The sequence below is a fragment of the Protopterus annectens genome, chromosome 16.part0 (genome assembly GCF_019279795.1).
Source record: "Protopterus annectens isolate FY-2018-M chromosome 16.part0, PAN1.0, whole genome shotgun sequence".
NCBI classification, from domain to species: domain Eukaryota; kingdom Metazoa; phylum Chordata; order Ceratodontiformes; family Protopteridae; genus Protopterus; species Protopterus annectens.
Genome location: NC_056750.1, coordinates 554,621,506 through 554,634,216, shown reverse-complemented (window position 1 = coordinate 554,634,216; position 12,711 = coordinate 554,621,506). Strand labels below are relative to the sequence as shown.

The 12,711-nt window shown below is 40.5% G+C and overlaps 1 protein-coding gene across 1 annotated transcript in view; it reads right to left on the bottom strand.

Annotated features, from left to right (window-relative positions):
- The window catches only part of LOC122790620 (protein GPR107-like), a 377,399-nt gene that overhangs the window by 310,135 nt on the left and 54,553 nt on the right, over nucleotides 1-12,711 (bottom strand). The window contains exon 3 of the mRNA XM_044058145.1: nucleotides 1,413-1,496. Coding sequence (XP_043914080.1) covers nucleotides 1,413-1,496 — 84 coding nt within the window. The remainder of the gene's footprint in view (nucleotides 1-1,412; nucleotides 1,497-12,711) is intronic.

Sequence of the window (12,711 nt, the reverse complement as noted above, 5' to 3'; positions counted from 1 at the left end):
GTGACAACACTAACTGCTGCACCACCGTGGCCGTCCATTTCAAACCAAAAACTAGTGGTCACAATAACCATCTGGATTTGTGTACCATTCCAGTTACTCTCTCAGAACATAATTAGACCAGGCCTAATATGAAGCCTATCAAAGTAGTACTATGTTTCATTTTACTTCTCTTGTTGATATAGGGTTTATGATTTGGTTAATAATGAATACAGTTATAAGAAATAACTGTGAAATATCAACTTCTGACTGTATGAAACTAAAGTAATAAGCATAAAAAGGTAAGAGACTATAATGTGAGTTAATTTCTGATCACTAACACTTGTACATGAATACTGGCAATTAAATGATACGTCAGAAAAATGCATGCTGCATTTACAGATATGAGCAAAATGAGCACAGAGAAGTGAAATAGTGTGTGCGTGCTAAGCTGTGGGAGGCAGAGATGGATAGAAGAAAATGATTCACTTGACAAAGTGGTGGAAAACAAGAAATTAAAAAGTTGAACAAGCTGTGGAGGTTTTGCATGTTCTCCTTACATCCATGTGGGTCCCTTAAGGCATTCTAGTTATTCTTAGTGACTACTCTAAATTCTCTGTGCATGTAATCTTTACTACTGCCCCTGTGGCCTTGGGATATTATTGGAAAAGACCAACATTTATTAGTCCACTTACCCACTATAAGAAATTAAATAAATAAATATAAACTTTTACAAATAGTTACAAATAAGCTGGAATGTGAGCACTGCCAATTCTAAGGAGAAGATTGACATACTCCTATTACTGTTGTTGAGGATTCCGATGAACAATCAGTTTTATGTAATTTTGTAGAAACACATTTACTGTAACAATGCATGAGAATTAACTGAGTAAGGGACTACAGCTTTCAGAGCAAGAGATGATTATTAAAAGCTCGTGAAGGAAGAAAGCAGTAATGCAAGATGAGAACTAATGGGCCTCACCAACACAGTCCAAACTGGATCCCGCAATTACCAAGAATGTCCCTGTTTGAACTGTGACAGAACACGAAAAATCCTACTTCTTACATACCCTTACAACTATAATGCATTAACACTCTACAACTTTTACAAACAACAACTACACTGTAGCTGCCAAATTCAAGGAACAGTTTAAATTTTAGCTTTCTGGAACCCTTTTCCCCACCACATTACTCAAATGCTGCCACACTTGCTTAATTTGCATTACAAGGACTGAAACAACAAAAAGACCATATTACAGCTAATTCAGCTACACCACACATCTTGCACTCACAGGAAATGAAATTGTGATCATGAAGTTTTTTATATAGCATTCTCAACAATACAAGGCATAGTCTTCTTACATAAACAATATGGGGCAGTTCAGATCATGCTAAGAATAAGGCAAGACGAGCAATCTCTTTTATAAGTCAATTACCTGATAGAGCCATATCCACTGGAATGAAACCATAATCTGGATTAAAATTGCAATAATTCTTGTGAAGTAAATATAGCACACAATCTGAAAAAGAAAGTTTAAGGAATAACTTCACAATGTGCTATGCATTAACATTTATTCCGAATGGCAACATAAAAAATTACTGTCCAGAAGATATAAATACAAGTTTATAGTTAAACTCTTCTTTACCTATCATGTATCCTCCACTTTGACCTACAAAAATATTAACTCTCAAATTGTTCTCACACTTCTTCCAAAAAATGTATTTTAGTTGCCACCACCTTTTGTTTATCATTCTTTATTTGAAAGGGTTCATAAGGCAAAGATGATGGATAATACTGGCTGAAAAAAAAATTAAGAACTGTATTTAAATAGGAACATTACTAGGCAAGTCACACACACCTTTAAGTAGATGCACTTCTAAGATTTTGTAGCCATTTATGAGTACTTAATAGTGGCTACCTCCCAAATGAAGTAGGGCAATAGATGTTAACCCTGATGTAAAATTTGTGCCTGCCCATCTAATCAACCACACTGTGTCACAAAAAACAGGCATGCAGGTCAATTATAGCAATGAAGAAAAAATAATGTCATGTGATATTTAAAACTTACAGGAACCATGTTTTTCCATGCTGATGTTGGATACCTGTGATTATCATGTCCCTAAAGAATACTCAGTGGCACTTAAAGTACAAAAAAAAAAACATACTGCTTATCACTTAAAAGCCCAGTATCTGCACATACTAGAAAATAAAATAGGCATAACCATGAACAGTTACATGCAGTACCAGTTTAAATGATGACATTGCTTCATGAAGAAAGGTCTAGAAGTGGTACAAATCTTCAGGAAAAAAAAAAACATTTCAGAGAACCCTCAGGCTCAAAAGAAAGATACAAGAAAGTGCAAGTTCTTAGCAGCCTTCTGCAGTAGGGCAAAAAAGAGACAGTCAAGTACGAGCCCCCCCCCCCCTTCATCAGTCACACATAGGTTTTATAAACTCATCTTCATTGTGACGGCAAGAAACAAAGCATGATAAAAACCTACAATGACAGGCTGCATTACCAAAGTTAGATTTTCTTGAAACTAATAATTAAAGCAGTAGGTTCCTTCTACTGATTTTCCAAGTAATGCCGATGGCAATATAAAAGCAGAGACAGTTTCATTTCCCCCAGAGGCTTTACACAAAAATGTAATTTGGGGAAGGAAGAGATGAAGCTGCTTCAATCTGATATACTTTGCTTACTAACCAATACATGCAATGCTCAAACACTTTCCCCAACTACAAAAAAACACAACCAGAAACAAGCACAGGAAACGTTTATTTTCCTTCCAAACGTATCAATCATCATCCAACCACACTGCCAAATGGACCTTTCATTCACCATCACAATCACCAAAGCTCCTCACATTAACCTATGGTCGGTCCTCTAGTGGAGGCTCTACCTCATGGAACCATCACTTGATACACCTGTGGTAAGGATAGGTACCAGCCATCATCCTGACAGGCTAGGTATTTCTTCTAGCTACCCATCCCTACTGCCTAAGCAGTACTCTTGTCAAAGTAGGGGCCTACGATGCTGGGGTATGGAGTTTGTGCTTAGACACCTGGTCTTGTTAAGTGCAAGAACCACTTGGAAGGATAGTACAGTTGTGTACACTTACCATAAATGTAGATGTTTGAATGTATTCACTGCTGCAGTCCTGACTGTTGGGATTTCCTGCTGTGAAAGACCTCGGCCGACCTGACTACCAGAGAAAAACCTTTTTCACCTCCCAGGCTGGCAGACGTCCCTACCGATATTAGTATGCTCAGGTATAAAGGGACCCAGACTGCCTCATCACTTAAGCATTTTCTTCACCTGCTTAGAAGCCACCAAGTGCACCCTAGGAGGACTAAGGTAGAGTGGACTCAGGGAGTCCCCCAAGTGTACCTAAGGTGGGCCAAGGAAGAGTGGATCCAAACCAGGGTTTGTAGGTGTAGGGTCCTTTGCTGATTCTAGTAGCCTACCTAGTAGACTGAGGGGGGTAGGAGGGAGGGAAAGAAGACTGCAACAGTGAATACACTGGAACATATACATTTTGGGTAACTGTACACAACTGTACTCTTCGTGTTTCACTGTTGCAGTCCTGACTGCTGGGAAGATTACAGAGGGTAGAAGGAGATTAAGTAGAGGAGAGGATTGCCTGCAGAACTACAAATGCAAAACCTGATCTAGACTTAGAAAAGGTTGCCAGGTGGTAGTGCCTACTGAGGGTATGCACAAAAGACGAGGTGGCTGCTCCCAAGATGTCTTTAGTGGGATCCCCTTTGAGGAAAGCTGTAGAAGTAAGCTGTGGCCCTAACAGAGTGTGACCTAATCAAATCTTTTATTTTTTTGTCATGATGGCTGTATCACGATGAAATGCAGTGGGAAATCCACTTGGAAATGGTTTGTTTAGAATCTGGTTTTCCTTCAGAGCCTGGGGCAAAGGTAATGAACAGCTGGTATGTTTTCCTCAAAGATTTAGTCCTGTCCAGGTAGAAATGCAGCATTCTATGTACATCCAAAAAGTACAGTGATCATTCCTCTCTGTTCTGAGGGTTGGGAAAGAAAGTAGGTAGATGAATGGCCTGATTCAGACACACATTAGTAACCACCTTAGGTATGACGGCAGGATTAGTTCGGAGGGAGAACCTGTCTTTATGGAAGATAATGAAAGGCTCCACTGCCATTACAGCCTGCAACTCTTGAGACCCTCCTGGCCGAAATGATAGCCAGTTACAGGGCTGTTTTACAAGTAAGAAACTTTAAAGGTGGTAGAGGCAGCAGGCTCAAAAGGAGGCAAAGTTAATTTTTCTAGGACAAAGTTGAGGTCCCAAGGAGGGGAAGGTTTTCTCATGGGGGGCCTAATGTGAATAACTCCCCTAAGAAACTGTTTCAGCAAAGGGTAAGAATAAATTGGAGGATGACTAGAGATGTGGCAGAGATGGCTGAGGCATGTATCTTGGAGGAATAGGAGAGGCCTTTCTCCACTAGGTTGGCCAGGTACTCCAAAATGTTAGAAATATTGACAGAAATTGGTTGAAGCCGATGCTTCCGGCACCAAACTGAGAATCTTTTCCATTTGTTTGAGTAAGATTTTCTTGTGCTAGGTCTTCTAGACTCTCTTAAAATAGTTTGTACCTGCTGATTCAAATTGGAGGTGCACTATGGCGTTGTGGAATAAACCATGCAGAGAGTCTTGAGTGTCTAAAAGTTGGGTTGCACAATCCTCCTCTTGTTCTGGGTGAGGAGGTCCACATTCTGTGGTAACAGCAGAGGTTTTTGACTAGTGAGCTTGAGGAGGAGAGGGAACCAGAGCTGCTTGGGCCAGTCTAGTGCTATCAGAATTCCCTTTGAGGCCTCCTGCATGATCTTCAGAAGCACTAAAGGCAACATGGATAATGGTGGGAAACCATAAATGAAGGTGTGTGTCCAGAGGAAGGAGAAGACATCTGTTGTCAATGCAGATGTTTCCCTTGTCCTGGTACAGAAATTCTTCAGGTGAGCGTTGTGTCCTTGCTGGCAACGATGTTCACCTGTGGGATCCCCCCCCCCCATTGCTGTGTTATGGATTGGAAACCTTTCCGATGGAGATGCCATTAGTGGGGTGTCTGACAGATTTCTTCTCAGGTGGTCTGCCAGGGTACTTTTTACCTGGCAGGAATTGTACCATGAGAGTTTTCCAATTTATGTGCCTCTTTCTGTGCTGAGCGGGTCATAATCCTTGAGTTTGGTGGTTTTGGTTATGGGCCCCCATGCTGTCTCCAAGGCATTGGTAGTGAGGAATTGGCCCTGGGGCAAGAATCTGAAGGGTACGCCCTGATTTTGGGTACAAGCCTGTACCCACCATGCAAACACCTGCTTGAGTCAAGGTATAAAGGGTATTTGGGCATTCAGGGATTGAGAGCTCTGGCACCACACAACTCTTCAGGTACCACTGAAGTTTCCTCATGTGTAGCCTGGCCAGGGGTACTATGTGAATACAGGATGCCATGTACCCTAATGCTCTGAGAAATTCCCTGGTTGTGATGCTTTGATTTTTTGCATCTGTAGGAAGTAACCTGTTAAAAAGGCAACCTTGTCTGGGGGGAGAAAGGACCCATGAAGGGAGAAGTCCAAGAGAGCTTCCAGGAAGACTATCTTGCTTGGATGGGAAGAGGGTGGATTTCTTGAGGTTTTGAGTGAACTCCAGAGAAGTCAGGAGGTCCTGCGTGAATTTCAGATCTTTATTGATCTTTGGAATCTCTGCAGCTTGAATAAGGCAATTGCCCATATAAGGGCAAATCTGGATCCTTTGGTTTTGCAGTAAACAATGACCAGTACCAAGCACTTTGTGAAAACACTTGGAGCAGTAGACAACCCAAAGGGCAGTGCTAAAAACTGACAGTGACAGGAGCTTGCTCAAAGAAAGCTTGTGTGTGATTTTTCAATAGGCATGTTTAAGTAGACGTCCTTTAGGTCTACTGCGACCATGAAGGCCTGAGAAGTTATCACAGGCTGTCATTTTTGAAGTGTCATTTTTTTTTTAACTTTGGTATCCTGAAGAATTGGTTTAAGCTGAATAGATCTTGAGAAGGACGCCAAGATCCATCTTTTCTTGGGATTAGGAATAATCTTGAGTAAAAGCCTTTTTCTTTTTGCTCCTCTGGAACTGGCTCCACTGCTCACTGAGAATACTATCTGTATCTGTTCGACAGCCTGAGTTTTTTGATTTGGGGGTACATCTGGGAAACCTGAGTAAACTAAAGGCTCTTTGAAAGTGAGTTTGTAACCATTTGCAATAATGTTTAGAAGCCACTTATCTGAAGTAATGTGGGTCCAGTTTTGGAGAAAAAGTGTCTTCCTCCTAGTTTTGGGATGGTGGTGGGAGGGTGGAATGGAGAGAGAGAGTCGTAATTGCTCTCTGGCTGGGGGCTGTGACCAAGAACTCCCTTGTCTGGGTGTTTCAGAGGTTCCTTGCCTTGATCTTTGTTGCTGATGCCTTTGCCTGGAAGCTCTGTCCTTTTGGGGCCTTCTCAGTCTACTCTTAGGCTGTGTACGAAAGGACCAATGTTTTGCTGGAAAGTTCCTGCTCAACCTAGGTGGTTGTACTTGCAGGAAGTTCTTAAATATTTGACTGGACTTTGTCTCATCTTCCATCTTTTTGAGGACTGCTTCAGCTTTTGGTCCAAACAGTCCGTCTTTGTCAAGGGGAGCATCCAAGAGGTTAGCCTTTACATGATGAGGGAGAGAGAGCTCCCTAAGCCATGCATGTCTCCTAGCTGCCTTGCAAGATGCCTCATTGGCATCACAGCCACAAAGCAAACAGTGCTTGGCCACCTGGAAACTTGAGTGACAAGTCCAAAAGTTCCTTTGTAAGAATTTTATCTTCCATAATTGAAATTTTTAACTTGAGTTGATCAAGATAGTTTGCTGATATTTGATCATATGAAATTGATAGCTGAGTGCCCTCAAAGGGTAGTGGAAGTGCACACCTTCTTTCTGAACCTGTCTTGTCCATGGGAAGGATATTTTTGGAGACTTTGGCCCTAGCCCTTTTAGGCCCTGGAATAACAACATCTGGATAAGCAGAAGGATTTTTAAACAGATATTTATGGGTGTCTTGCACCCTGTAAAATCTGTCTTGTTTCCTAGGAGCAGAGGGAAATGAGTCAGGAATAATTGAGGCATCCAGAAAAACATCCTCTACCACTGCCAAAATGGAAGGGATAGATTAAGGTTTGTGCTCAAGCAGATGCAAGAACTCCCTCTTTTCTTGGCCTGGGGATAATCTTGTGCTTCCTACTGAAAATGCTGTCTCACAGTATGAAGAATCTCCCCAAAAGTTTGATCCTATGGATGTGAAGCCGAGGGAAGGTTCTCCTCAGAATCTGATTCTTCAAAGGATGCGTAAGAGGGTCCTTCCTCTGAGCCAGAGTCCTCCAAGTCTGAATCCTCCTAGATAGGAAGGGTTCAGGGTCACGATCAGTATAGGCATCCCTTTTTCTTTTTCCTAGGGTAGATTAACCTGGGGTCTGTCTGGCCCTCACAATGTTAGTCAAGTCCTCAGCCAGTTTAATCGAATCCTTATGGGATCTCAGTACTTTGGAGGTCATAGGCAATGCCACACTGCCTTTTTCTTTGGGGTGGGTTTAGCCTTAGGCCTAGGTGCATCTGACGTGCTAGTGCCTCTCTGTGAAAATACACTGGCGTAGACTAGGCCTTGATGTGTTGCCGGTTAACGAGCAGTCGCTGGAAGCCGTGGCCTGCTGAGTGACCTCAGACCCAACCGATGAGCTGAAGATGTGAGCAGTGGAAGTTGAAGGAAATGAAGGCATGCCAGACTCCAAATGGGTCTCAGAGGGCTGGGTCATTATTTCAAATGTCAAAGGGGACTGCGAAGGCACCTCGCTTTCTATAACAATGATCAGTCCAGCAGGAGAGTCAGGTGGGGAGTGATTGTTGTCAGACGACTTTGGCTGAAGTTTTTTCTCTTTTTTGCGCGTATGCACCTCAAGATCAGTATGACTGACAGATGCCATTGGACACAGTTCAACTGACTTGTCTTAGAAAATGAGCTATGAATTCAGCCCTACGCCTAATTGTTCTAGCATTAAACATAGCACAAAAATTACAATTATGGATGCCGTGGTCTGGATCTAGGCAAGTAATACAAAGAGTATGGAAGTCTCTGTGTAGGATTTGTTTACTACATTGTAGACAATTTACTATGACATGAGTTAAGTGAAAAAGAAGAGAGTTCCCCAATGAGGTACTTAACTTTCAGACAACTTCTCTCTGCTGCGGAGCAACTGGCACACTTGAATACTGCTTCAGGCTCCAGTGGCAAGAACAGACAGAAGTGATGACATTTATACCCGAGGATACTGACATCACTAGGGGCATCCACCAGCCTGGGAGGAGAAAACAGTTTTCCTCTGGTAATCGGGCCGACCAAGGGTTGTCATGGCAGGAAATCTCAACAGTGAGTTGTCCATGCGGTAAGCTGCAGACCTATCTGTCCTCCAAGAGGCAGGATTTTACAGTCACAGGCTTTATCATAAATTTACTTCCTAGAAAGGTTGAGCCAGCACAGCCATCTCATTCCTATCATTCCACATCCTACTGCTCCAGTACCTCGGTGGTTAAATAAACCTGAATTAGTTGGGAAGCACACAAATTTATAGCTCTCAGCACCAGACAGAGTTATCTCACCCAAGCAAATGTTATTTCTGTGTTCATTTGGTAGCTCCATAAATTAACTGATCCAAATGGATGCCTTTCAGCCTTGTCTCAGGAGGATGAAGGTACAAAAAAAATATATATTTAATATACACAGTAAAACATACATGCTTACGTCCTGATCATAACCACAATGCCTAAGAGCATAACTACGTGTAACAGACTACAGATTTCCTTCCTGCAAAGATGTTTTCAGAGACTTACATTAAGAGGTAAGGAAACACACTGGACTTCATTAAAAGTGATGCTTATGCTATGTGGTAAAGCAAGAGGAGGAGCACACATTAAAAAAAAATACATTTACTTATTTGGATGGGTGAATTAAGCAACAAGGATCCATTTTCAGCCATGACCTTTTTAAAATAATGCAGGTTTTAAAAATATTAATCACAGCATGATGAAACAGTTGGGAAAACTGGCACTTTTGTACATACAAATGTTAAGACAATATGAATAGTCAGCAAAGTGAAAAGGGAAATACACAAAACATTATTTAGTAGGGAGGTGCTGGATCTTACCCACAGTGATGTCAGTAAGTAAATAAATGTTTGTATGTCTGTGACAACAGCCTGCATGAGAAATTTTAATGTCCAGGACAGGGGAATTGTAGTTAGGAAAAAAATTGCTACCAGGACAGGCAGTTTTTTGTTGACTGGTATAATAAACACACAATGTTAGGTTTAAAACAATGGAGAGGAGGACAGCAGGTACAACTATATTTTCAATAATTGTGCAAAGCTCTAGTTGAAATTGTTCTGCAAGGGGACTGGCAAATGAGGTTGAGACAGAACAATTTTTACAGGATGAAGATAAGAATAAGTTGGAGTTGTAGGGGAAGAAAACTGGCCATTAATAAGGAGACATCGTTACTTTCTTTTATAGTACAGAGATGATTTATTTAAACATAACTGCAGTGTGTTTTTATTTTTGAGGAGTTTGTGCTTATCGTGTAGGTGTAGCACTGTGGTTTGTACAAAGAATAAGCTTTATTCCTTTGGGAAACTGGTGCTACAGGCGAAATACTGTTTTCATTTTGGGTTGAAAGCTGCAAACTATATTAGTGATGTAGTGCTTGAAGGTTACTATAAGGTCAAATACATCAGCAAAATTTAGAGTTATGAAACACTAACTCAAAGTACACATCTAATAAAATAAATTGTTCGAACTGCAGCAAGCTGACAAAATAAGCACAAGCTGAATTCTAAAAAATGAAAATTGGACTTTTTATTCACATACAAAAGTTAAGCGCTTTCATCCTTACAGAAAATGGGACTCCATCAGAACAAACTAAGACAATAGATTGAATGCATAAATACATGAACTAAGAAACCTGCAACTACTAGCTTAATTAGTATTCAGTTAAGAACAAAAACCCACTAATAAATATTTAATATAAAAGCCTATTGCCAAAACCCACTAAAAATGAATAGGGAAAAAAAAATCACAGCAAATTTCATAAATATATTAAAAAATATATTTTTTATAAATCTTGCGCTCTACTTTTTAAAACAGAATAGAAATCTGTTCACTCAAACCAGATGGCATAGTTCATTTAATTTGAGCTGCCAAAAGCTTCCCGTCTCTCTATCTGCAACTCCCACCAACCTCCCCTACAATCCCTAGGAATAATTTCCAATATGCCAGACTTGAACTTGTTAAACCCTATGCAACTGAGGGTATGTTTAAAAAGTGCATTATTCATATTACCTTTCGAAATTGAGTACTGATGCTCGTATATCCTCTTTTTCACATAGAAACACTGACATTTGTCACACACTGCAATGTAAACTACTCATTTTGTTGCACAATTACTATTTCTTAAATAAATAGTGAAAGGGATGTTTATGTTCAAAGTTGGACATTCTAGGATGTAGGAACATTGGTGACAACTTCCACTCTTTGTCGTTCCCTTAAAATTCAAAGGGATTGAAGGAATGGGATGTTCAAAAAGAAATTGAAATTTTTTCCCTGTCTTGAAAACAAACAGCCTGTTCTCCCAGAATAGCTGACAATTCTGGGTGTGCTTTAAATAACACCCAGTTTTTAATAATAATATCCTTAGCTTCCCTGGATTCACAGCTATAAGGAACCACCATATTATTGGTAAACTCTTTTTCCATGTTGTCCCCGTGTGTCAGGGATCTTCTCCAATGTATTCCCTAACAAAGGTTTGAATCTTGTACCCCATCCATATAGTATTTCTAAAGTAACCTTATGAATCAAATCTGTGGAGTATCCCCTCTCAAAAAACATCTGACCAGTCTTACCTATCTCACTCTTAAAATCTGAAATGTCTGAACACATCCTGGCTGCACGGACCATTTGACCTTTCACAATATTCCTTTCAGTATGATGTGGATGATAACTCTGATAATCAAGATAACAGTTAGAAAACTTATCTTTTCTAAAAATCTTTGAAGTAAAATGACCAACACACATCTTTATATAGAGTCACATCTAAATACTCAATGCTAGTATCAGAATGTCTCCCAGTGAATTTAAAAAAAGATGAAATGTTGTTCACAAATCCCATAAAGGAATTTATCTCCTGTGGCACCTTCTTCCACAAAACAATAATGTCATCCAGGTACCAGAAGTATACCCACCATTTTTCTTTATATTCTGAGCTGAAAATATTTTTAATCTCCCATGCATACATAACTAAATTAGCATAAATGGGAGCACAACTTGCCCCCATTGCCACTCCTACCACCTGTTTAAAAAATTCCCCTTCAAAAGAAAAGAAATTGTTTTCCAAAAGTTATTTCCATAACTTCAATAATAAAATTTACCATAATATTGTCAAGTGTAGTGAAAGACCTGATAGATACAGGGGTCAATGGAATCTGGTCTTCAAAACTGTCAAGAGGTTTAATCCCAGTAGGATTCCAGGAACCACTGATAGATCTGTATGTTGAGCTAGGCAAACTGACATGCTGGAATAGAAGCCAATATGAATCCCACTGCTCACAAAGAGGACAGGGATCAAGATGAATTTGTTGCTAGACTAGAGAAAGAATCATGGTCCTTATCCTCTCAAAGAGGATGAAACTTATTTGACAGTTGTACCCAAGAACAGTCCTAGGAATAGCATTTTTTGATAACAGAGTGAAGTGAAACTTCTCCAGGTTCAACGTCAATCCCAGCAGATCAAAGAGTTATAGAGTCTTGTTAAATGGTCTGGGGAAGAGACTCAAAGCAATCAGGTAAAGTAAAACAGATCTCCCAAATATACAAAGCTATTGCTGCCACATAATCATTTTGTAAAGGTATACGACACAGAGGACACTTTAAAGTATAAGATTCTGAACTGGTAACTCTGTCCCATAATGGCAAAGTACAGAAACCTGCAATGACATTCATGCACTGGAATCTAAGAAAAATGCACTGCAATTCAAGGATGCAAAACCAATCTAACTTTTGTGCTTGAGGGACAGACGTGACTGAACTGTCAGAAATCTGAAAGGAGACTATAAAAGTAAATTATCTTGTTAAGATCCAATACTGGATGAAGGCCCCCATCCTTTTCAGAGCCAGAGAAAAGTGGGAATAGAAATGTTCATTTTTGTATGAGGACTGTTGTAACTGCCCACTTAAATAACAGCAATGGAACTACCTACTGCAGAAATAACATGTTTAGGACAGTCTAGAATGCACTATAGTGAGGAAACAGGGGAAGAAACACTCAGCTCCAGGGCAGCCCATAACCCAGGAGATAGAGTACCCAAGCATCAACGGCAATGATTCTCTAAGCTGATGCATTGAGAAATAACCTGCCCCCATCTATGGCCTGTTGAATCAGTGAAAGACAGACTAGCAAGCAGTACAATCTACTGCTGGAAGCCTTGAGAACTGGTCCCATTAGGATGGGATTTCCTGGATTGTGGGAAGATTCGTTCCTAGCCTGTTGGGGGTTGGGCCACAGACTGACCCAGCTTTTGAGGGGTAGACTTCTTTGCTAGCTCTTCAAAAAGTATTGCATATTTTTGCTGGGTGACATGGCGTACTGTACAGCTGCCAGAAGGAAGCCAGT